Source organism: Papio anubis, chromosome 19, assembly GCF_008728515.1.
Source record: "Papio anubis isolate 15944 chromosome 19, Panubis1.0, whole genome shotgun sequence".
In the NCBI taxonomy this organism is placed as follows: domain Eukaryota; kingdom Metazoa; phylum Chordata; class Mammalia; order Primates; family Cercopithecidae; genus Papio; species Papio anubis.
In genome coordinates, this window is record NC_044994.1 from 62552671 (window position 1) to 62574829 (window position 22159).

The 22159-nt window shown below is 37.7% G+C and overlaps 1 protein-coding gene across 1 annotated transcript; it reads right to left on the reverse strand.

Moving 5' to 3' along the window:
- Positions 1-1267: 1267 nt before the first annotated feature.
- LOC101008007 (Gilles de la Tourette syndrome chromosome region, candidate 1) lies at positions 1268-21453 on the reverse strand. The gene is given in 4 exon segments (XM_031658647.1): positions 1268-1397; positions 13509-13576; positions 13578-13685; positions 21123-21453. Coding segments are annotated over 4 exon segments (402 nt in total). The 5' UTR covers positions 21219-21453.
- Between the last annotated feature and the right edge of the window lie 706 nt (positions 21454-22159).

Sequence of the window (22159 nt, forward strand, 5' to 3'; positions counted from 1 at the left end):
TGGCTGACATAAAAAATGCAGTGCAATGGTTCCCTCAGGGGCTGGGCACTGGTGAGGTCTGCATTACTGCTTTTTGATCTTCCATTTATCCTTTTCTGAATATGAATAAAATATACTTTGAGATTTAGTTTAAAATTAAGGAAAATTAACGATCCCCTTTGAAAATCAGTCTCTGCTATGCTATTACTCTTTAAGAAAGTTAAGAAACCTTTCAAACTTTAATTAGGAGTCTACCATTCCCTCTCTCACACTCTTAAATTGTATAGATTTTTCCAGGGGAAACACCCTGATTTTCGTTGGCCGTTGTTTTCAGCATGCACTCTCTAGATGTGGCTCAGGGGGCAACTTCAGAGCCAAGACAGGTGTATTTCAACCCTTTAATTTTATGTGGAGAGTTGACCTTGCTGCGTGGACCACAAGGAAAGCACTCAAATAAGAGGAGATCTAACGTATGCTGGGTACGTCTTTCCAAAACCTGAGATTGTTTAATCATTTTGCAAAGTAGCGGCAGCTTGAGTGGTTCCCTAACCACTATTTCTGTAAATGTAGTGTATTGGACAGCTAATGGAAGAAATGTGCAACAAAGTGAGGTCTTTTGTGTGTGTACAAGATCATAATGGAACATGTTTCTAGGTAGAAGTATATTTACATTTATATCTTCAGGTACTCTTATTAAAAACAACCTACTGATTAAAAATCAGGAAAAGTTTCATCTCCCTGCAATGGTGAGGAATTGTGGCAATCCAGCCTCTTGTGAGTGACGTTATGAATGAGGCATGTAATTGACCAGGCAGAAGTGCATAGTGACGGCATGGATTATAGAACAGTCAAGTACGACATTCTAATATTTTTATTTAATTGGCTGTGCAGTTGATTGGGATGATTAACTTAGCTCTGCATTATAGCTATGAGTGATGTCATTTAGGGAAGAATCTGAAGAAAAGAAACTTGTGACTTCATCGGCTACTACTAAGCAGTTCTAGGATCTTTGCTGATCTTTGCGGCACTGGTGGCAGAGCACTTGTGGTTTCCAAAGGCCAGGTTTAAAAAGTGTGGTTCTGCCATTGACAGGAAGGCAACCAAGGATAAATCACTTAACCTCGGATTTTTTTTGTTAGTAAAATAGAGATATTAATGTATGCCTAACTTAGGTTTAAACACGACACTTAAATTTGGGTCATTGCAAGAATGAAAGGAGTATATGAAATTGCTATAGAACACTGTAGAACACTGTAAAGCAGTTATTTTTATTCATTAGCCCATAATATCACTGACAATAGAGACGGTAGCGATATCTTTCTATCCTGATTTGTCTCTCTTCATTGGTACTGATGGATGGGGCCAAGCTTGCGCTGGATGAGTTCCTCACTGTGTTTCTTACCTGGATTTTGAAGATCCTGAAATATAGAAATATTGTTTAGAAACAATGAACATTTTCTCTGGGTCTAATTTTTTTTACATGAATGTACTTACATCACTGAGGGGAAGTTATTATCAGTCCTGAATGTTCTAGAAAGAAGGCCAGTAAAACTCAGTGATTAAGAAAGTTTTGTAAACCTTTCCATATAGCCAAATTGGCTTGTCACTGTCTTCTGAAATATAACATGTGCATGTTATTTCTGCCTGTGATCCTAACAGTTATTTCTCCATTTATTTTGTATAGAATGTCTTCCCTCTCTAGTCTTTCCTTTGTTTAGAACCCGATTTAGTTCACTTTTTCTAAAAATAGACTTTTTTGATTACCTCAGCTGTACAGTAAACACCATCCTTAAAAGGTCTTTGGTGAATGTGTAATTTACTGATTTGTATTGTTATTTACCATAACATGTGTATATCATTTACCTCTTAAAGTCAATTGTGAATTCTTTGGGGGAAGGAATATGCATTGTACTCAACTGTTAGAAAATAATACTAGAATTTTATGACAGGATGATTAGATGAATAAGAAGGGCTACCCTAGTAAGAACTATTTGGGAGCAAAGAAAGTTAATTGGCCAGAAAGAGTTTAAAACATTTATTTGATGGAAAAAGGTTTTCAAAATCAATTTAAAACTTGATGAACTTGAAATTACGGAGGGAAAGTATTGACTGGAAACCACTAATGCATGACCAAGAATGTTTAAAGGAAGAAGACAAAAATTTAAGTTTCATATTTGGAAAAGGAAAAATTGAGGGTAAAATTAGACCTATGAAGAGAAATCTGGTGGGTCTCTTTTAGTTGTCTTGTCATCTATAGTCAATGCAACATAACTGTTGTATTTTTCACATAGAAAAACAAATGTAGAACCTATATCTCTTGCAAACCGCACCCTGATCTTTCTTTACAAATCAATCTTCTTCCTATACCAAAATGTTCTCCTTTTTGATGGCAGCATTTGAAGTGATTGTGTGAGGTCCTGGGAAAGAAAGAAATGCACAATTATTGCATTACTTTATTTCATATTTAAATAGACAGTCATCTTCTTATTTTCTTACCTCTTCTAACCAAAGTCAAAATACACAGAACGTTGAATATACAGTTTTTGAAAAGAACAGTTGCTATTAAGATTGGCAGCTTCTGTTCTGAATGTTCTTAACAGGACTAGTTCTTCCTTAGCATGTCCTTAGTCTTCCAAGTGTTTTAGGCAATACTAAGACAATTTGCTTTTTCATGATAGAGATAAGTGTTACACAAAAATGAAGTCACTGTTATTGTCCATTCTCTGTTCTTTTAATATTATCTTACTGGTTTAGGTTGACTTGTGATTTTCTTTCGCAGTGGAATTTTCCATTAGATTGCATTTAGAAACAGTATGGGTTCTTAGACTCCAGTAAAAAATGCTCACTGCTCATGGCCACTTGTCTTCAGGCCATAAGGAAGATGCAAATTGACTGCATAGACCATGAGACAATGTTCAATCACACTGGCTTTTGTAGGCTCACCTTTTTAAGAATTCTTCTTGGCCAAATTCGATAAAATGAAAGGATTCTTACTTGTAGAGTCTTCCTGGCTAGTTAACTCAGCTTTCGGATGCTGCATTGCCAACAACTCGCTTGCATTTATAATTTAAATATACTGACATAGAAAGCAGACTTTCAAAGATCTGAATGTGGTTTTACAATCAAATTTTTCATCCCCATAACCTTTGGTATGTGATCATTCTGGCCCACCTTCACCAAGAATCCTATGAGGTCCGTTTAGCCAGAATTCCCATTATATCTGATGTTTCCTCTCAGTAATTTTCCATCCACTGACCTCACCCTCCTCCTTGGCTATAAATCCCCACTTGTCCATGCTATATTTGAAATTGAGCCTGGTTTTCTTTCTCCTTTGCAATTGTTCCTGAATAGAATCTGTGTTCACAACTTTAACCTTAACCTCTGTCCAGTTCTGGTTTTCTTTGCCAGGCAGGATATCTATTTCTAGGATCTCTACGTAGTGTATAAACTTGAAACAACAATTGTGTTTTTTTTGTTGTTACTTTTTTCTTCCAATCCGTGAAAAAGAAAATTAAGCACTTTATATCTAAATTTTCTCTGAGAATAAATGTAATATTTACAGGGCTTGTAGTATAAGACAGTGGCATAGTAAGGAAGAGAAAGAGAGAATGGTGAACAAGAATTTATATTCCAGTGGTGATTAATTTGTCATACTTGGGATGTGTCATCATTTGCTAAGTTATGTAAGTCAAATTATTTCCTATATTATTTTTTATCTTTTGTAGTAAAGTCTAAATATTCTATGGTGAGAGAAGACTGAAAACTCTAAATGCCGTGGCATTAGGGGCCCAGATTATTTTGGTTAATTTTTGCATCCTTAGCATCCAGCTCAGCAGCAGATAGATACAGAGTAGGTGATAAGCAAATATTTATTTTTTTCCAAATATTTATTGATTAAGCAAATGAATAAAAATGAAATGAAAGTTCTATTCTACAAGTATTTTTTTTTTTTTTTTTTAAAGCTGGTTAAACTGAACTCTTGAAAAGGAGGCTAATTCAAACACTTGGTCATTTCTATTATTGTTTTAAGTAGAAAAAGCCCAAACAAGTATCTAACTGAGCACCAAAGAAAAGAGCTAACAGCTTAAATAAACTTGCAAAGGAGTTGATACTGGCATGCGTATGCAGTGATATTCCTAACACCTTGTTTGACTGTTTCACACAATTTTATTTTACTGGTAACAGTTTACTAAATAAATGGAGACAAACTTACATTAACAGAACCCTTCTCTGAGCTTGATGAAAGCATATTAACCAGACAGATAACAGCAACTTCTAGGAACTTAGTTGCTTCCTAACTCCAGCGTACTAGAGACCTAACGGTGAAGGTGAGAGTTTTATTTAATTATGCTCATTATAACTATCACAGCCCACTCAGGGATACAGAATGATCACTGCCTTCATTCTATCATTGCTTTAACTTAACAGACACCATCATTTTTCTGGCCTATAAAAAATGTTTATTGCGTTCATCCTTTTATCTAGATTGGTGCTACCCAGTAGAATTTTCAGTGCTGATAGCTATGTTCTAATATCTCTATTATCCAACACTGTGGCCATAAGCCATCGAAGTGTGGCCAGTGCAGTTGAGGAACTTGATTTTTAATTTAACTAATTAGAATTTAAATTTAGATAGCCATATTGGCTAGTGGCTTCCCACATGGGACAGGGTAGCTTCAGACTGTAGCACCAGTGTTCTGTGGTGGTATCTGGCTTTGGGCCAGATAGAGTCAGGGTTTAAACCCAGTTCTGCTATAATATTTACAAGTTATGGGAATTTTGCCAGATTCCAACGGATGACTACACACACACATGCGCGCGCGCACACACACACACACACACACACCCCCCCCTACAGCCTAAGTAGACTTACGAAGGAGTCAATGTATAAAATATGTGTCTACAAGAATTACTGGTGTATATTAGGCCAACAATGATCCTCAAAGTCCCCTTACTTTCTGGATATATTATAGATAATAATTACAGTTTGTTAAGGAGTTACTTTGGGTGAAACACTGTGCCGAACACCTTTTATACTAAAGTATGGAAGGTTAAACAAACTGACCAAGGCAGCATGTGATGAAGCCTAGATTTAAGCCCAAGGCTGAATCCAAGACCTATATATTTATATATCACATATATGGGGTAATAATATATAGTACATAATATATATATTATATATATACATTATAAAATATATAGTTGTATATTTATATGAAAAATATAAACATATATGAAAAATATATTATATATATAAATATATAATTATATATAACGTAGATAATATGTGTGTGTATATATTTTATATATATATTATATATATATAAAATGTATTACCCCAATGTTGCCTTTTAGCTTCCTGGGTGTGGGACGAATGGCTTATCCTTCTTCCTCGACAAAGCACTTTGAATTTGACAGGAGCTCAACATATGTGGGTTTATCATTGGCTTAGTTTGTACAGAAGGCACTGATAAATAAGAAGGAAGATAGCATGTTGGGGGTGGCAATTCACTCCCTAGAAAGTTTTAGTACATCAGTGGCTCCTTTTCACTTGTTTCAGAAGCTCAAAGAATGCAAGAGCACTGTGTGATAGGCTGCTTTTGCAGAGGAGTTATAGCAAGATTAGAACCTAGACCTCAGTGTCTCCTGCAATGATTCGCAGCAACTTGGCCAGAGACCAGTTTGTAGATCTTATCCAAGACAAGCCTCAGGACATATTTCAGAGTATCAGCTTGCAAAAAACCCATTTCTGAGTGCTAACATCATTGTATGTTGTCTTTTGCTACATAATTTTATTCTTATGTTGTTAAAAAAGAAAATATACCTTTGGTGATTTTTCTTGTCACTCTCTGGTTCCTGGTATAATAATAGCTGGGGCCCTGAATCAGAGAATGAGGCCTAAAGACTCTGACAATTGCAGCAGAATGGGGAAATTGGTTATGCTCACTCAGAAGAAGCGACTGATGCTCCTCCATCTCATGTGAAGCTGGGAGGAATGGGCATAGTTTCACGATCATCTCTGCTGAGGTAGGCAGGGAGCTCATGTGGACTGATTCTAGCCATTGGCTCCAGCTTAGCATAGGCTCCCTGTTAAGTAGGGACACCAATATTGACACTAGACAACACACAAAGTGTGAGAATAATGTAAGACAGATAGGACTGTTCCCTGCAGATGGTAGGTAAGTCTTTGACTCTGCACCAGGGAAGAATGAGCTTGGGTGTAAGAGCTCATAACAGCTGCCACTCTGGGCCCTGGTCAGCTCTTTAGGCTCAGATAGAAGCCCCCACACGTGTCTAGCTGAGTAAGAACTCTCTCTTTGATAAGAGCAATTTTAAAAGGGGCAAATAGAACCATATTAGGGTTCTATTTTTATCTTATTTCTCAATGACATGACACTGTTCTGAATGCTGGATGCTTTATTGACATGAGAATAAAAAGGGAGACTCTTCTGGTGCTGACAACAAGGTGTGACTGTCAAAAACTGGCCATTCCTCAGTAGGCATGTGGCCTTGCTCTCAAAGTTGCATCAGTAAGAATGGCTCAAGATCAATTTTTCTGAAAATCTAGTCATTATTTTTTGGCAGGCATTCTCTAAATATAATTGGCTTACCACTAAAATCCTATCTAGCAGGTTAACTCATTTAGTTACTTGGGATTACATTTTGTATTCAATTTATCTTGGAGGTACACCAAGAAGTTACCTTCATTAAAATTAGATGTTCTTTGACTGCAGTCTGGAAAGAAGTTTTAAATGGGCATTTTATAACACTTGCTTTAAAAATTCTCTAGTATAAAATACTTATTTATAAGCTCTATAATGCAAAACTTTGAGACCTTTTGTTTGAGTGGATTTGATATTGCTGTTAAGATACTTGACCTTTTCTCCAGCCTTTCCTTTACCTACCTGATGGACAAGTTTCAGAGCTTTCTATTAAAGCATAAATCTATAACTTTTATTAACTTTTATAATCCTAGTCTTTTTCTTTGTGCACAAATAAATCAATCTGTCTTTAATTTATGGTGTAGATTATCTGCAAATACTTTCCAAAGAGCTTTAACTCTTAGCTGTAGGATATCTTAGCTTAGATGTCAGGCTAGAACATTTCTTCAAGATTACTTGAAGTACATGTGATAATCTATTCTTCTTATTGTTCTAAATTTTAGAACTCTGGGATCAAGTTAGACCACTAGAAAACCACATGTTTAGAGAATCAGACAATAGTTTTGGCCTTTTTTTTTTTTTTTTTTTTTTGAGACAAGAGTCTCACTCTATCCGCCAGCTGGAGTACGGTGGTGCAATCTCGACTCACCGCAACCTCTGCCTACTGCGTTCAAGCAATTCTCATGCCTTGGCCTCCCAAGTAGCTGGGATTACAGGTGCCTGCCACTACACCCAGCTAATTTTTGTATTTTTAGTAGAGATGAGATTTCACCATGTTGGCCAGGCTGGTCTTGAACTCCTGACCTCAGGTGATCCACCCTCCTAGGCCTCCCAGTGTGCTGAGATTACAGGCATGAGCCACTGCGCCCAGGTGTTTTTTTTGTTTTTTTTTTTGTTTTTTTAAACTACATGTACACATTTTCTTCAGTTTTATGCATATGACCATGTCAAAGGATGTTGTCAGAGAATTGATATTAGGACATTTTTTTGTAAGGCCGATGTCATGGATTTTGTGCTCCACTTACACAGTGTGACCTTCATGGGGACTCCCAGCCTAAATGTAGTCCTCCCTTCTCATCTGCACTTTTGCATTTTGTGGTTTCAGCTTCCCGAGGCCAACTGAGGTCCAATAATATTAAATAGAAAATTCCAGAAATAAACAATTCATACATTTTAAAATTCCCTGCTGTTTTTGGTAGTGTGGTGAAATATGCTGTCCTGCTCCATCCCACCCGGGGCATGAGTCATCTTTTTGTTCAGTATATCCACACTGTAGATATTACCTCCCCCTGTTAGTCACTTAGTAGCTGCCTTGCTTATTGTATTGAAAAAAAATATAGTATGTAAAGAGTTCAGTGTTATCCAAGGTTTTAGTCATTCACTGAGGGACTTGGAACATATTCCCTATGGAAAGTGTGTTGCCCAATTCTTTTTATGAAAGAATGCTGTGTTTCCTAATTATTGATACCTAAGGAAAACTAAACTTTTCCTGAACATTTCTTTTCCTTTTGACTGTTCATCTTTTTTAATTTTATTTTTTATGGGTACATAGTAGGTGTATGTATTTATGGGATATATTATATATAATATATATATATATACTTATTGACAAGGTCTTACTCTGTCACTCAGCTGAAGTGCAGTGGCGCTATTGTGGCTCACAGCAGGATAGTGACTTTTCAGGCTCAAGGAATCCTTCTACCCCAGCCTCTCAAGTTGCTGGGACTACAGATACTATGCCTGGTTAATTAAAAAGAAAGTGTAGAAATGGGGGTCTTGCCATGTTGCCCAGACTGGTCTCAAACTCCTAGCCTCAAGTGATCCTCCTGCCTTTCCTCCTAAAGTGCTAGGATTACAGAAGTTAGTCACCATGCTTGGCCTACATGAGATATTTTAATATAGGCATCCAATATATAATATTCACATCAAGGCAAATGGGGTATACATCACCGAAAGCATTTATCATGTCTTTGTGTTACAAACATTCCAATTATGCACATTTAGTTATTTAAAAATGTACAAAAAATTATTGACTTTAGACCCTGTTGTGCTATCAAATACTAGATTTTAATCATTCTATCATACTTTTGTACCCATTAACCATCCCCACTTCCAATCCCATCCCCATCACCCTTCCCAGCCTCTGTTAACCATTATTCTACTTTGTGTCTCCACGAGTTCAATTGTTTTAATTTTTAGCTCCCACAAATGAGTGAGAACATGCAGTTTGTCTTTCTGTGCCCAGCTTATTTTATTTAACATAATGACCTCCAGTTCCATCTATGTGGTTGCAAATGACAGGATCTCATTTTTTTAAATGACTGAATTGTACCCCATTGTGTATATGTACCACATTTTCTTGATCCATTCATCCACTGATGGATACTTAGGTTGATTCCAAATGTTGGCTATTGGGAATAGTGCTGTAGTAAACATGGGAGGGCAGATATCTTTTAGATATACTGATTTCCTTTCTTTTGGGTATATACCTAACATAGGAATTGCTGTTATAGTTCTATTTTTAGTTTTTTGAGGTACTTGTAATAATTTATATTACCATCAGCAGTGTACAAGGGTTCCCTTTTCTCTACATCCTCACCAGCATTGGTTATTTACTGTGTTTTGAATAAAAGCCATTTTAACTGGGTTGAGATGATATCCCATTGTAGTTTTGATTTGCATTTCTCTGGTGATCAGTGATGTTGAGTGCCTTTTCATAGACCTGTTTTCCATTTGTATGTCTTTTGAGAAATGTGTATTCAGATCTTTGTCCATTTTTAAATTGGATTATTGAATTTTTTTCCTATTGAGTTATTTGAGCTCCTCATATATTCTGGTTATTCCTTGTCAGATGAAGAGTTTGCAAATATTTTTCTCTTACACTTTGGGCTGTCTCTTCACTTTGTTGATTATTTCATTTGCTACTGTAGAAGCTTTTTAACTTGATGTGATCCTATTTGTTAATTTTTGCTTTGGTTGCTTATGCCTGTGGGATATTACCCAAGAAATCTTTGTCCAGACCAATCCTGGAGAGTTTCCCCAATGTTTTCTTGTGGTAGTTTCATAGTTTGAAGTATTAAATTTAAGTACTTAATGGATTTTGATTTGATTTTTGTATATGGATAGAGATAGGGATCTAGTTTCATTCTTCTGCATATGAATATCCAATTTTCCTAGCACTATTTATTGGAGAGACTCTTTCCCCAATGTATATTCTTGGCTCCCTTGTGAAAAATGAGTTCATTGTAAAGGTATGGATTTCCTTCTAGGTTCTCTATTTTGTTCTATTGATATATGTGTCTGTTTTTATACCAGTACCATGCTGTTTTGGTTATTATAACTCTGTAGTATAATTTGAAGTCAGTTAATGTGATTTCTCCAGTGTTGTTCTTTTTGCTCAGGTTGGCTTTGGCTATTCTGGGTCTTCTGGGGTTCCGTATAAATTTTAAGACTAGTTTTCCTATTTCTGTGAAGAATATCATTGGTATTTTGATAGGAATTGCATTTAATCTGTAGATTTTTGGGATAGTATGGATATTTTAACAATATTGATTCTTCCAATCCATGAACACGGAATATCTTTCCATAGATTTATGTGTCCTTTTCAATTTTTTGCATTAATGTTTTATAGTTTTCATTGCAGAGATCTTTCACCTGTTTGGTTAAATTCATGCCTAGGTATTTTATTTTATTTGTAGCTATCATAAATGGAATTACTTTCCTGACTTCTTTTTCATATTGTTCACTGTTGGCATAGAGAAATGTTACTGATTTTTGTATGTTGACTTTGTATACTGCAACTTTACTGATTTTGTGAATAAATTCTAATAGGTTTTTGGTGGAGTCTTTAGGTTTTTCCAAATACGAGGTTATATCATCTGCAAATAAGGATAATTTGGCTTCTTCCTTTTCAGTTTGGATGCACTTTATTTCTTTCTCTTGTCTGATTAGTCTAGCTAGGATTTCTAGTACTATGTTGAATAACATTGGTGAAAGTGGGCATCCTTGTCATGTTCCAGATACTAGAGAAAAAGTTTTCAGTTTTTCCCCATCCAGTATGATACTAGCTGTCATATATAACTTTTATTTTGTTGAGGTATATTTCTCCTATACACAGTTTTTTGAGGGTTTTCCATCATTAGTTTTTTAAGTCATTACTCCCCAAACAGTGTTCTGCAGAGTCTTTTTCTAAGCAGACCGGTAAGTGGTACATGGAAAAAGCTTTCTGACCCCTTTATATGGTAATCTTCACATTAACGGCTATGTGTGGTTGAACAGTTAAGAAGAAACAAACATTAACTTTATTTAAATCCTGAATTTGCTAATATTTCTTACATCATGTGTGTGGTATGTGGGACATTTCAATTACGATCTGGCAGAACAGCATTAAGCAGATACCAGTTTGTGAAATGCTGCTGCAGTTTCGTGATTTTCCTCTTTACTTTGTTTTGGTTGCCAAGAGGCTCAGAGAGAAATTTGCAAAATTTTAGACTTAAATTCCCAACCTGTGACCTGGACAAGGTAGCCATAGGCATCTTGGTAAAATTTCAAATTCTACTTCATCCCACCTGCTTTGTGAATTGTGGCAGAGCTGTTTCTGCTGGGTCCCTGTCCCCACGAGAATGCAGAAGCATCATGATTCCTCTTTCTCAACAATCACAATAGCAAGCTCTGCTTAGTTTTTCTCATTTATCTTAACTACTTATCTCTTTCTATTCTGGGCATTTTACTGACTCATGTTTTACTTTCAGTTCAGTTCTTCCAATGACCTGCAGCGAATACAGGTCCATAGACTTATCAACCAATCTCACATTTACTTGTTTCTAAAGCTTTAATATCCAGTCTCTTCCAATGAGCCCTACTCAGTGGAATTTCAACATATACTTTATATTATAATATCATCTTTTTATGACTTTTATTTCTATCATCTTATTTTCCTTCCTTCATATTTTTTCTTCAAATTTCCAACTTATTTATTGTCCCATTTTCTTATACGTATCTCTGAAATCTGGCTCAAGTCCTTCATGTAATGAGATGATGGTGTAAATAACAAATTAAGTATTTTTCATAATTAATTAAAAATAAATAGGTTGTTTCCTTTCTAATACCTGAAGGGATATAGTCAGATGGATGTGGGGATGACGCCATGGCTGGGATATGAGTGGGAGTGTTGCTAGATCATTTTGGAGAATGGGAGGTGTTAGGTAAAGCTGGGTAAGTGTGAGGCTCTTTGAGGCCCTGAGCAGCATGGAATAAAACAGTGTTTCCTGGTCTGACTGACCCTAGCAGAAAGCTCAGCTTTGTGCCTGACCAGTTGTGCCTTCTGGGTCATAGCCATGCAAGAGAAACCTTGGCCATGCTGGCGTTGTCATTTCAGGATAAGGTGTCAGTTCCCTCCCAAGTGTGTGATTTGGAATCCTGATGTGCAGCAGCATGCAGGACAAACGCCTGCCACCACAGGGTGTGCCCATCATAGCTCTCAGCTGCACTCGCAACAATGACTCTAGCTACTCTGCAATATTTTGGGAGAAATTACTTGCGTGCTTACTTCATTGGTCAAAATTCTCTTCCAATTGAAATTGGGTGACCTACAATCAACTTTTTTGCTTCCTGGATATTCTGGAGTGACACAATAGAGTACATTGAGAACAAATGTTTAATTATTAAACACGGCCCTGCCTCTGAACTGTTTGACTAAAAGAAATACCACAGACATATTTCTGACCCTGATGCCTCCGACTTTGTTTTGTGCCTTGATTTGTCAACATCCATTTGTCTTTTTCAAAACCGAAGTAGAGAATTTCATAAAAATGTTATTTGTCTTGCACTGGAATGAACACACCTCATTTATGTGATCGAAGTTGTCTCCTTTTCCCAGTTTTATTCCTCCTAACATCACTACCAATTGAATACTTCAGAAACATCTCTTTTACATAGGTTACAGCATAAAAACTTTTACTCCTGTTACCTATAGGTTAAAATCTAAACACATTATTATTTTGGATTTCCAAGTCTCCAAAGTTTGGGTCCAGTTTTTATTTTTAGCCTTATTTTTGGTTAGCACTCCTTCCACAAACCATTTGCTCCAATCACACTAATGTTTTCATTTGTTGCTTTCAGTTTTTGCCTTGAATGTGTTTCAATACAGGTCCTTAATGTACATAAACAATATAAATAGTAGTAGAAGTAGTGAAAATAATGGTGACCACATTGAAATGTTTGAATCATGTACTTTTTTTTTTTTCCTGTCTTTCAACTATTTGGCATTTGTCTTCTTTCTACACATTTCTTCACCTATCCTAACATCACGTCAGGGTCCTCTCAGCCCCCTTTTCTCTGTTATGCCTTCTGGAGCACTGTGGCTAGAAATAAACCCTCTTTGCTGAGCTACTTTGATTCTTACTGTCCAATCATTGGTGACCACGTTTTGGGTAACTTCTACATCTAGGTACCCTTTTTTGTGTGTGTTTAGAAAGTTCTTAGCTTTTAGGAGTGACGTATGTACATTCTTTAATGTGAATGGCACGTATTTCAAACCTTTTGTGGGATGTGTTGATTATATATAGAAAATTAAATTCTGGAGGCCGAGGCGGGCAGATCACAAGGTCAGGAGATCGAGACCATCCTGGCTAACACGGTGAAACCCCATCTCTACTAAAAATACAAAAAATCAGCCAGGCGTGGTGGCGGATGCCTGTAGTCCCAGCTACTTGGGAGGCTGAGGCAGGAGAATGGCGTGAACCGGCAGGCAGAGCTTGCAGTGAGCTGAGATCACAACACTGCACTCCAGCCTGGGGGACAGAGCAAGACACCGTCTCCAAAAAAAAAAAAAAAAGAAAATTAAATTCTGGTATAGCTAATACATACCTGCACACACATGCATAAATAGGAGCAATACACAAGAGGAACAAAAACATGCAAATGGCAGGTAGTGACTGGCTCCTCCCCTCCTGTCACTGAAGCCACTTGGAAGATTTCTGTGTTCTCTCTCCTCCCTCTTCCTCCTCTTATTTGCAGGTCTCCATTTTGATGAGTTTTTCTGATCTGACAAAGTAAAATGGGGACTGTGAACTGAGTTGCATTAATATAGTTCTAATTGAAAGTAGTCCATGTTTACTATTTATTTTGTAATATTTAGTTACAAAATTTTGTATTGATGAATGTGCTTTTTTTTTTAAAAAAAATTATGATATGTAAACAAAAATTTAGAGGAGATCCATACTTAATCTTCTGCTTTTTTCCAGATGTTTTGGCTCAGTCCTGCAAGCATTGTACCAATGACACGAGTAAAATCAATGGAGATAACACAGGGATGCAAACATGAACACTTTAACATATTAGACAACTTGATAATTCACATTCAGATTGCAATGAAATGAAGAGAAATTTGCTGTCCTCTGATTTAATTGTTTGGCTCATTATTTTCTCAGAAAAGAGGCTATGTAATTCTTTCCGAGGTTGGCTGGGGATTTCTTGGAATGGAGTGGGGGGAGACCTGGCACAGGGTGGATGCAGACCTCCTGGGGACTGGCTGCACCAGGAAGATGCCCTCTCCCTTAGGCTGCAGCTACACCTGTGAATCATACATTTGGGAGAAATGTAGATCTTACTGGGGGATTTAACCTACTTGCAATTTGTGGAAAATATCCAAATGGAATTACAAAAGCATCACCTAATTATAACAACACATTTATTTTCCTTGACGGTCTTTGGTTTTGACTTGTCGAATTTGTTTATTTAAAGAAGGTTGGTAGGTGGCAATTTTTGTCTGCCATGTGTGGTGTGTATGTATGTGATACTGACCTAGCTAAAAATATTTGCATATGCCCATAGGCCATTGAGAAAATAAGAATCAGCATAGAAACGAATCAATTTATGCTCCGCAAGGATCCCATTTTTTAAATATATATAGATGGGATGGTTGAATCAGGATGCATGATACTCTCGTGCATTTCTGAATTTTACTGCACCACCTGCAGCCTGTCTTTGTGCACCTGAAAACCCTTCAGAAGCAACGATCTCTGTATGTGATGTCCTGCACCCTGCTGGATTCATGCTGTGACGTTGTACATTGTCTCAGGGGAGGAGAAAACCAATAGGGTTTAGACAGAGGCTCAGTTTAGCTCTGGGAAAAGAGCCTACAAAAATTTGCATACAATTTCTATTATTTTGTAATTGTGGAATTACTACTATTTTTCATTTAAGTCACTCATTCAGTGCACTTTATGGAGATTACCTTAATGGGAGTGAGTGAGTGGGGTCATTGGGACTCCTGGAGCTTTTTCTTAGTTGGAGGACAACTTTTTATTAAGGTTTTAATTTTTAAATTTTATTTTTTAAATAAATGAAATTTTAATTTATTTTTAAATTTTATTAATCTATTAATTTTCTGATTTGTTAAGGTTTTAATTTTTTTCTTCTTTTTAGGCTTCAGTATTAGCCTGAAAGTAATTGAGAAGCCAATTCCAGAATTCTTGAGCTAACTGCCATGGATATTATGCAAAATCAATGGATAATCTCCATACTTTTTTTTTTTTTTTTTAAATTTGAGACAGAGTCTCGCTCTGTCGCCCAGGCTGGAGTGCAGTGGCGCGATCTCGGCTCACTGCAAGCTCCGCCTCCCGGGTTCACGCCATTCTCCTGCCTCAGCCTCCCGAGTAGCTGGGACTACAGGCGCCCACAACCGCGCCCGGCTAATTTTTTGTATTTTTTTTTAGTAGAGACGGGGTTTCACCGTGGTCTCGATCTCCTGACCTTGTGATCCGCCCGCCTCGGCCTCCCAAAGTGCTGGGATTACAGGCGTGAGCCACCGCGCCCGGCCCATACTTTTTATATGTCATAACAACTGTTTTATTAACCTCTGTGGAAGATTTCAATTTTCTTTGAATCTCTGAACAGGCCTATTTGCACATTTTTTAAGGAGAAGAAAACAGATTTGTAGTGTGAAATTCGCTGTAGGAAATTCTGATAATAATTAAAGAGGAGGCTGGGGCATGGTGGCTCACGCCTGTAATCCCAGCCCTTTGGGAGGCTGAGGCGGGTGGATCACTCGAAGTCAGGAGTTGGAGACCAGCCTGGCCAACATGGCGGAACCCCATCTCTACTAAAATACAAAAATTAGCCAGGTGTGGTGGTGCGCATCTGTAATCCCAGATACTTGGGACACCGGGGCAGAAGAATCGCTTGAACCCAGGAGGTGGAGGTTGCAGTGAGCTGAGATTGTGCCACTGCACTCCAGCCTGGGTGACACAGTGAGACGTTCTCTCAAAAAAAAAAAAAAAGAAAAAAAAGAAATTAGGAAGAAGAAAACAAGAAGGAGGTAATGATGTGTGCAGAGTAGAACATACGCGCGTGCACACACACAGATACTGGGGTTTTAAAAGCAGTCTTGAGAGGAGGAGGATGAACTTGACATGGCTGTGACAGTCCCATGGGGGAGAGCCAGCGTGTTTTGCTGTGCACTGGCATGAGGAGAGAGATGTGCACTGTGTACAATCAATAGAAAGGAGCTGAGAGCTCAGCCACGTGGACACACTGAATTTTCTTCCTTAGATAGGCTGTGCTAAGTGTGTTAATTTGGATTTCTGAAGTTTTCTCTATCTTAAGTGTCATGTAAACTTGGCATAATAAGGCATGATTAAACAGGGAGGCTAGAGAAAATATGCATTCCGTCTTTCAAGAAGAATCCACAAACTGAACCTTGCTTCTCACACTGCTCTAGTGCTCATCCAGGCACTTGTTTCCCCTCAGAACAAGTATTTGCTTTTAGGGAGAATCTTAAAACATGGGCTCGTGTTTCCCTCTGGAGGGACTTGTATTTGGGTAACACTTCCGCTTTACTCTGCCCCTCATCCTGGACATTCCTCCAGGAGAAGGAGGCATGTCCCTTCCCTGACTGGTGAGAAGGAGGAACTGGCCATGCTTGGCTCAGTCCTGACGGCTTCCTTTTTCTCTCTCCCCCATGGTCATCTGCCTGTCCATGGCATGCATTCTCATCTGCTCTTTGGAGCTCAAATCTTACCTTTACTAATGGCTAGCTGTGTAATCTTGGAGAATTTCTCAAATTTTTGGTGTCTCACTTTGTTGTTTTATAGCTCGAAAATAGATGCGATAATAGATTGCTTCCTTGGGTATTATATGGAAGAGTCTTTAATTAGTTAAAGATAAGGAAGACTTTTGTAGAGGTAAACAGATTAAGCACAGCATACACTATCTCTCACCTCCAGAGACAGAGCCAGCACATCCACGAATATGTGTCTTGTTGAAGGGGTGATATTAAAGGATAGGGGTGTTGCACATACTAAAAGCTGTCTGTACCTGATGGACACTTGATAAACCTTTGTTAGATGAGGCCCTAATTGAAAGAAGGAAGGTATATTTTGAAATATCTCCAGATGATTCTGCTAAATACTGCTTTTCCTCTCCTGCTACAACACACACGTGTGCTCGCACACATACACATACACACACACACAGCATCTTTGTGCATATAAGCACATCACCTATTGAGAATCATTGTGAAACCTCCCTCTTTAGAGCTGTCTTTTATTAAATTATTAATGACACATATGCTTTCTAAAGACAGCAGGCTGGTAATTTCTTTTTCCTCTTGACAAGCACTGTTAAGAATATACTTATTTTGTATTATTTTAAAAAGTCGTATTTACAAACCATTAGCGTTTTCTGAATTATATTCGACAGCATACCCTACTTGCTTCATGATCCAAAAATAGTATATTGAATAGATAGAGATGTCCTTCACAGTCACTATTGAGTCATAAGGCGCTGAAGGGAAGTCTGGTTCATGGGAAGTGCTCTCTCATACAGGGAGAGCAAAGGCTGGGACATGACCTTTGATTTCTTCCTTCTCTTTTAATAATAGATTGTTTAAAAATTCAAACTCAAAATCTAAGCTGTCTTTCATGTTATATTCACTAATAGTGTATATTATAGCTAGATACATGTTAAATATCGGTCTTTAGAATATCTTCATCTAAAATAATTATTTGCAGACAACACATCTATCATTTAGGTTCATGTTGGAGAAACCTGGATTATGGCTTAAAAAGGTGTCTAGTCACTCATTACTAATTTTCTTTACTTATACTTGCCTTTTAATTCAATTTTGAACATACATATAATATCAGAGATTACCTTGTTGGATGTTATATGGAATGGTGAAATAATACCCTTTAGTAGTTGAGAAACATGAACGATTTAAGAGGGTTAAGCTCAAAACTATATAGGCAAGGAGTACAAAAGCTTGGTTAAAAAAAAAAACAGGTTATTTATACGTGACTTATCATTAGATCATATAGTTTGATATGCATAAAAAGTAATGCTCAGATATGTGGTAAAGTAGGGAAGATTAATAAAATCTACTCAATCTGCTTCTCTTAGATGGAAAGCTAGTGCCATATATTCGTTTTTTTGATCTTCAGGGATAAACGTAAAACATGGCCCCATAATTACCTCCATCTCTAGTGTGTTCTGTGTGCTGCAGGTATGATAGTAGGTGACTGGCAAGCATTGGCTAGTTTGATTCACAATTTAGTGTGGCAATAGTATGTTGGCTCTGATTTTTTAAATAGAAGAAAAAATAAGCATTTGATAAATAAATTGGAAAGCATTATCTCTTTAACAGAAGATTAACTTTATTAAACATTTTGCTGCACTAGGTCTGTGACACTTGAGAAGAAAATTTTACAAAGATTTTGGAAATCCCCAAATCTACATATATATTTTTCCATAAAGTACAGATACAATGATTTTGAGAACAGCAAAACTCATCTGGAAGGTACATGCTGGAAGATGGGCTTGATTCACCCCCTGAGTGGCCACTCATGTTCACCTACTAACATATAAACTCACAGGGTTGGGACTCCAGGTAGGACATGTGCCAGATCAGAAATGTGAGAAGACAAGAGGGCTCGTGGACAGCTGAAGTGACAGATATTCAATTGTAGAAGGCCCGTGTATAATCTCTCTCCACACTTGTTTGTGTGTATTTGAATAATGTTGTATATACAGTTTTGTGTCTGGCATTTCCCCTTCTATGCATTTCCCATGTAATTAGAAGAATTGAAATTCCTCTGTCATAGAGAAAAATAAAAATTATTTGTAATGCTGACTAGATATTTCATTATGTTAAGAATTATTAATTTTTGTGTGTGATAATAATGTCATATTCTGAAAGTTTTTATCTTGGAAGCACACATGCTGAGGAATTTAGAGATGTAATAATATGTCAGGATTTTGCTTTAAAATATGCACTTGAGAGGGGCAAAGTAAGTAGGAGTATGAATGAAGTAAGTTTGGTACTGTGTTGATAATTGTTGAATTTAGGTGATGGAAATTATGGAATTTATTATACTGTTCTCTGTATTTTGCATCTATTTAAACATTTCCAAGATTAAAAGTTAAAGTTTTTCTATAAATTTAATTTTGAATGGCTTTATGATGGTCACAATAAGGATATATTCATGTAATCATTTATGTTATACAATTTGGGGACATTTATATATTTTTTATTTTTCAAGATCATGTAAGGTATGGTAATCCACATTTCTCTGTGCATGAAATTTTACCAACATTTAAAATTATTCTGGGGGGAGAATTTTGAGGGGTATATTACTGCACCAGGCCAGGCTGGGATTACAGGCATCACGCCTGTAATCCTAGCACTTTTGGAGGCCAAGGCGGGCAGATTACTTGAGGCCAGGAGTTCGAGACCAGCCTGGCCAACATGGGAAAACCCTGTCTCTACTAAAAATACAAAAAGTAGCTGCACTTGGTGGCACATGCCTGTAGTCCCAGCTACCTGGGAGGCTGAGGCATGAGAGTGGCTTGAACCTAGGATGTAGAGGTTGTAGTGAGCTGAAATTGTGCCATTGCACTCCACCTTGGGCGACAAAGTGAGAGTCTGTTTAAAAAAAAAAAACCAAAAACAAACAACAGGAACAAAAATTTACTGCACCAATGAATGTAATCATTTAAAAGTGATAAGCACTTTTCCAATTGTTTCCCAAGTAGACTTAATTGTTTCCCAAATAGACCGGATATTTTTTCTAATATTATGAGAATGCCAGAGCCACCTCATGCTATTAGTATTGCCCATCATCATTTAAAAATATATCTTAAATTGATAGATCATTTCATTATGGACATTAGAAGAATAGATACTTCTTGAAATATGAGAAATTTATGGTGGTTGTGGAAAATTTGGAGAGTGCAGAAACATCCCAACACTAAAAGAAAAACCACTGTTGAAGTGCGAATTTTTCATAACAATCTTTTTTCAAAATATTTTGAAATATTCTCTGCTGTTCAGTTGTAATGATAGCTGGAGGCATTATACAACTTTATTTTGTAACCTGTTTTTTTCCAGTACAGATGTGAAAAGCTTCACATCTATTATTTAGTACTGCAATGTCAAATAAAGTTAGTTACAGAGAGGTTTCAGAAAAAAAGATAAATTTGTAAAAGGCCATAGTCTCTGTGAGGAAAAGTGACATAGGACATTTTTCCATGTGGCAGCAGTTAGGAAATGTAGGAAGGGCGTCAGAGTCTCTGAGTCAGCTTTCAGATGCATGTCCTCACTTTCTCTTCATTATACCCGAATGAAGATCTTGTTTGAAATTTACAGATAGAGAAGCGAAGGTCTTGGAGATACGGGGTTCTTCAGAAAGTGGTCAGAGCCTCCTAACATTGCTTCGGGACTGTGCCCCTCCCTGTTCCCTGCTGCTTTGGCTTCTTGCCAGCCTGGGTGTTCCTGGTCACTGCAATGCTTGCACTTTCCTGAGTCATTACTGTGGAATCTGTTGACCCTTCTTCTTGTGATACTGTTTTCTTCCTTTTTTTTTTTTTTAAAGAAAACTGTAAAGTTAATGCATACTCTTGGGAAAAAAGAATTCTAACAGAATTAAAGATTATAATTGAAACATACTTTATACACAGTTTTATATGCAATTTTTTTCTTAATACTATGAACAAGTTTTCTGTGTCCTTAGAATGGTTGTAAATACCGTTATTGTGGTTACCAGGGGTGTAGCCACATTCTAAGAGTGCATCACCATTGACTTAATGCTCCACTGTATCCTCTGATTAGGCCACAGCCTCGGCTGACCTGCGCTCCTGACTAAAGGTGACCAGCCTCCACCTCAGAAGGCCAGGCTTTCCCCTTGGCTGCCACCTACAGCCAGTGTAACCAGCCACGCACCCGAGTCTCTCTCTTTTTTTTTTTTTAATGTTTTCCCCATTACTTCAGGTTTGAATAAAATAATTTACTATGGTTTGTAGCCTGGCTCCCCAGATAATAAGGCTGGAAGTCATGATCTGAAACTGAGTGAATTAACCTCCTGTGCAGGGAAAATTGAGTAATGAGGAAAAAAGACTTTGAAAGAGCTATGGAAGATTCATTTCCTCTTCTCCCTTTTTCTGGTGAACAAACTGTTTCAGGAAAGAGATCTTGCTTACCTCTGCAGCCTCTCTGAGATGTCCCTCATGGCCACAGCGATGCACCCAGCAAAGGACCCAACTTGGGAAGCTGTGGCCAGGATGGTATATGTCACTTTGCATTGCTTCTCATCCTCCCCTCCGAAGCTGTTTTCCTCGCCTTCTTGCCATGAGTTTGCACTTCCTTAAACAAAATAGGAGCCTTTTTAGTCATTGCCTCAGACCAGGCTTTTTAGGGAACCTGAGCTCAGGCAGAGACCTAGATGCAGAGGGATGTAAAATGCTCCAGGAAGGAGACGCAGAATGAACAAAAGCTTTATGGGGTGAGGGAGCATGATAGGGTAAAAGTAAAGGAAGGTTGAAAAAAAAAAAGTAAATGGCAAATGTGAAATGTGATGGAGAAAGGAAGAGGAGGGGCATGTGATGTAAACTAGCTGCGGACAAAACCACAGAAAGTGGTGTAGACCCCGGAAGCGGTCTGGTCTTGATTCTAAGAGTAACAGCAATCTACTGTAGGGCTTTAGGGAAGATGGCAGTGGGATGGAGATGGGATAGCGTATTAGTCCATTTTCACACTGCTGTAAAGAACTGCCTGAGACTGGGTTATTTATGAAGAAAAGAGGTTTAGTTGACTCACAGTTCTGCATGGCTGGTGAGGCCTCAGGAAACTTACAATCATGTCAGAAGGGGAAGGAAGGATGTCTTACATGGCGGCAGGCGAGAGAGAGCCTGTGAAGGAGGAACAGTCAAACACTGATACACCATCAGATCTCATGAGAACTCACTCACTGTCATGAGAACAGCATGGGGGAAATTCCCACGATCCAATCACCTCCTTCCCTTGACACTTGAGGATTACAGGTCCCTTCCTTGACATGTGGGGGTTACAATTTGAGATGAGATTTGGGTGGGGACACAGAGACAAACCACATCAGGGTAGTAACACTGGATTTGAATTTTGAAAGGGCCACTCTGGTTATGCAGGGGAGAATAGATCATATGAAGGAGGTTTGCAGTGTGGATATTGCTTGATCAGTTAGCAAGTGATGGCATATTACTGGAGA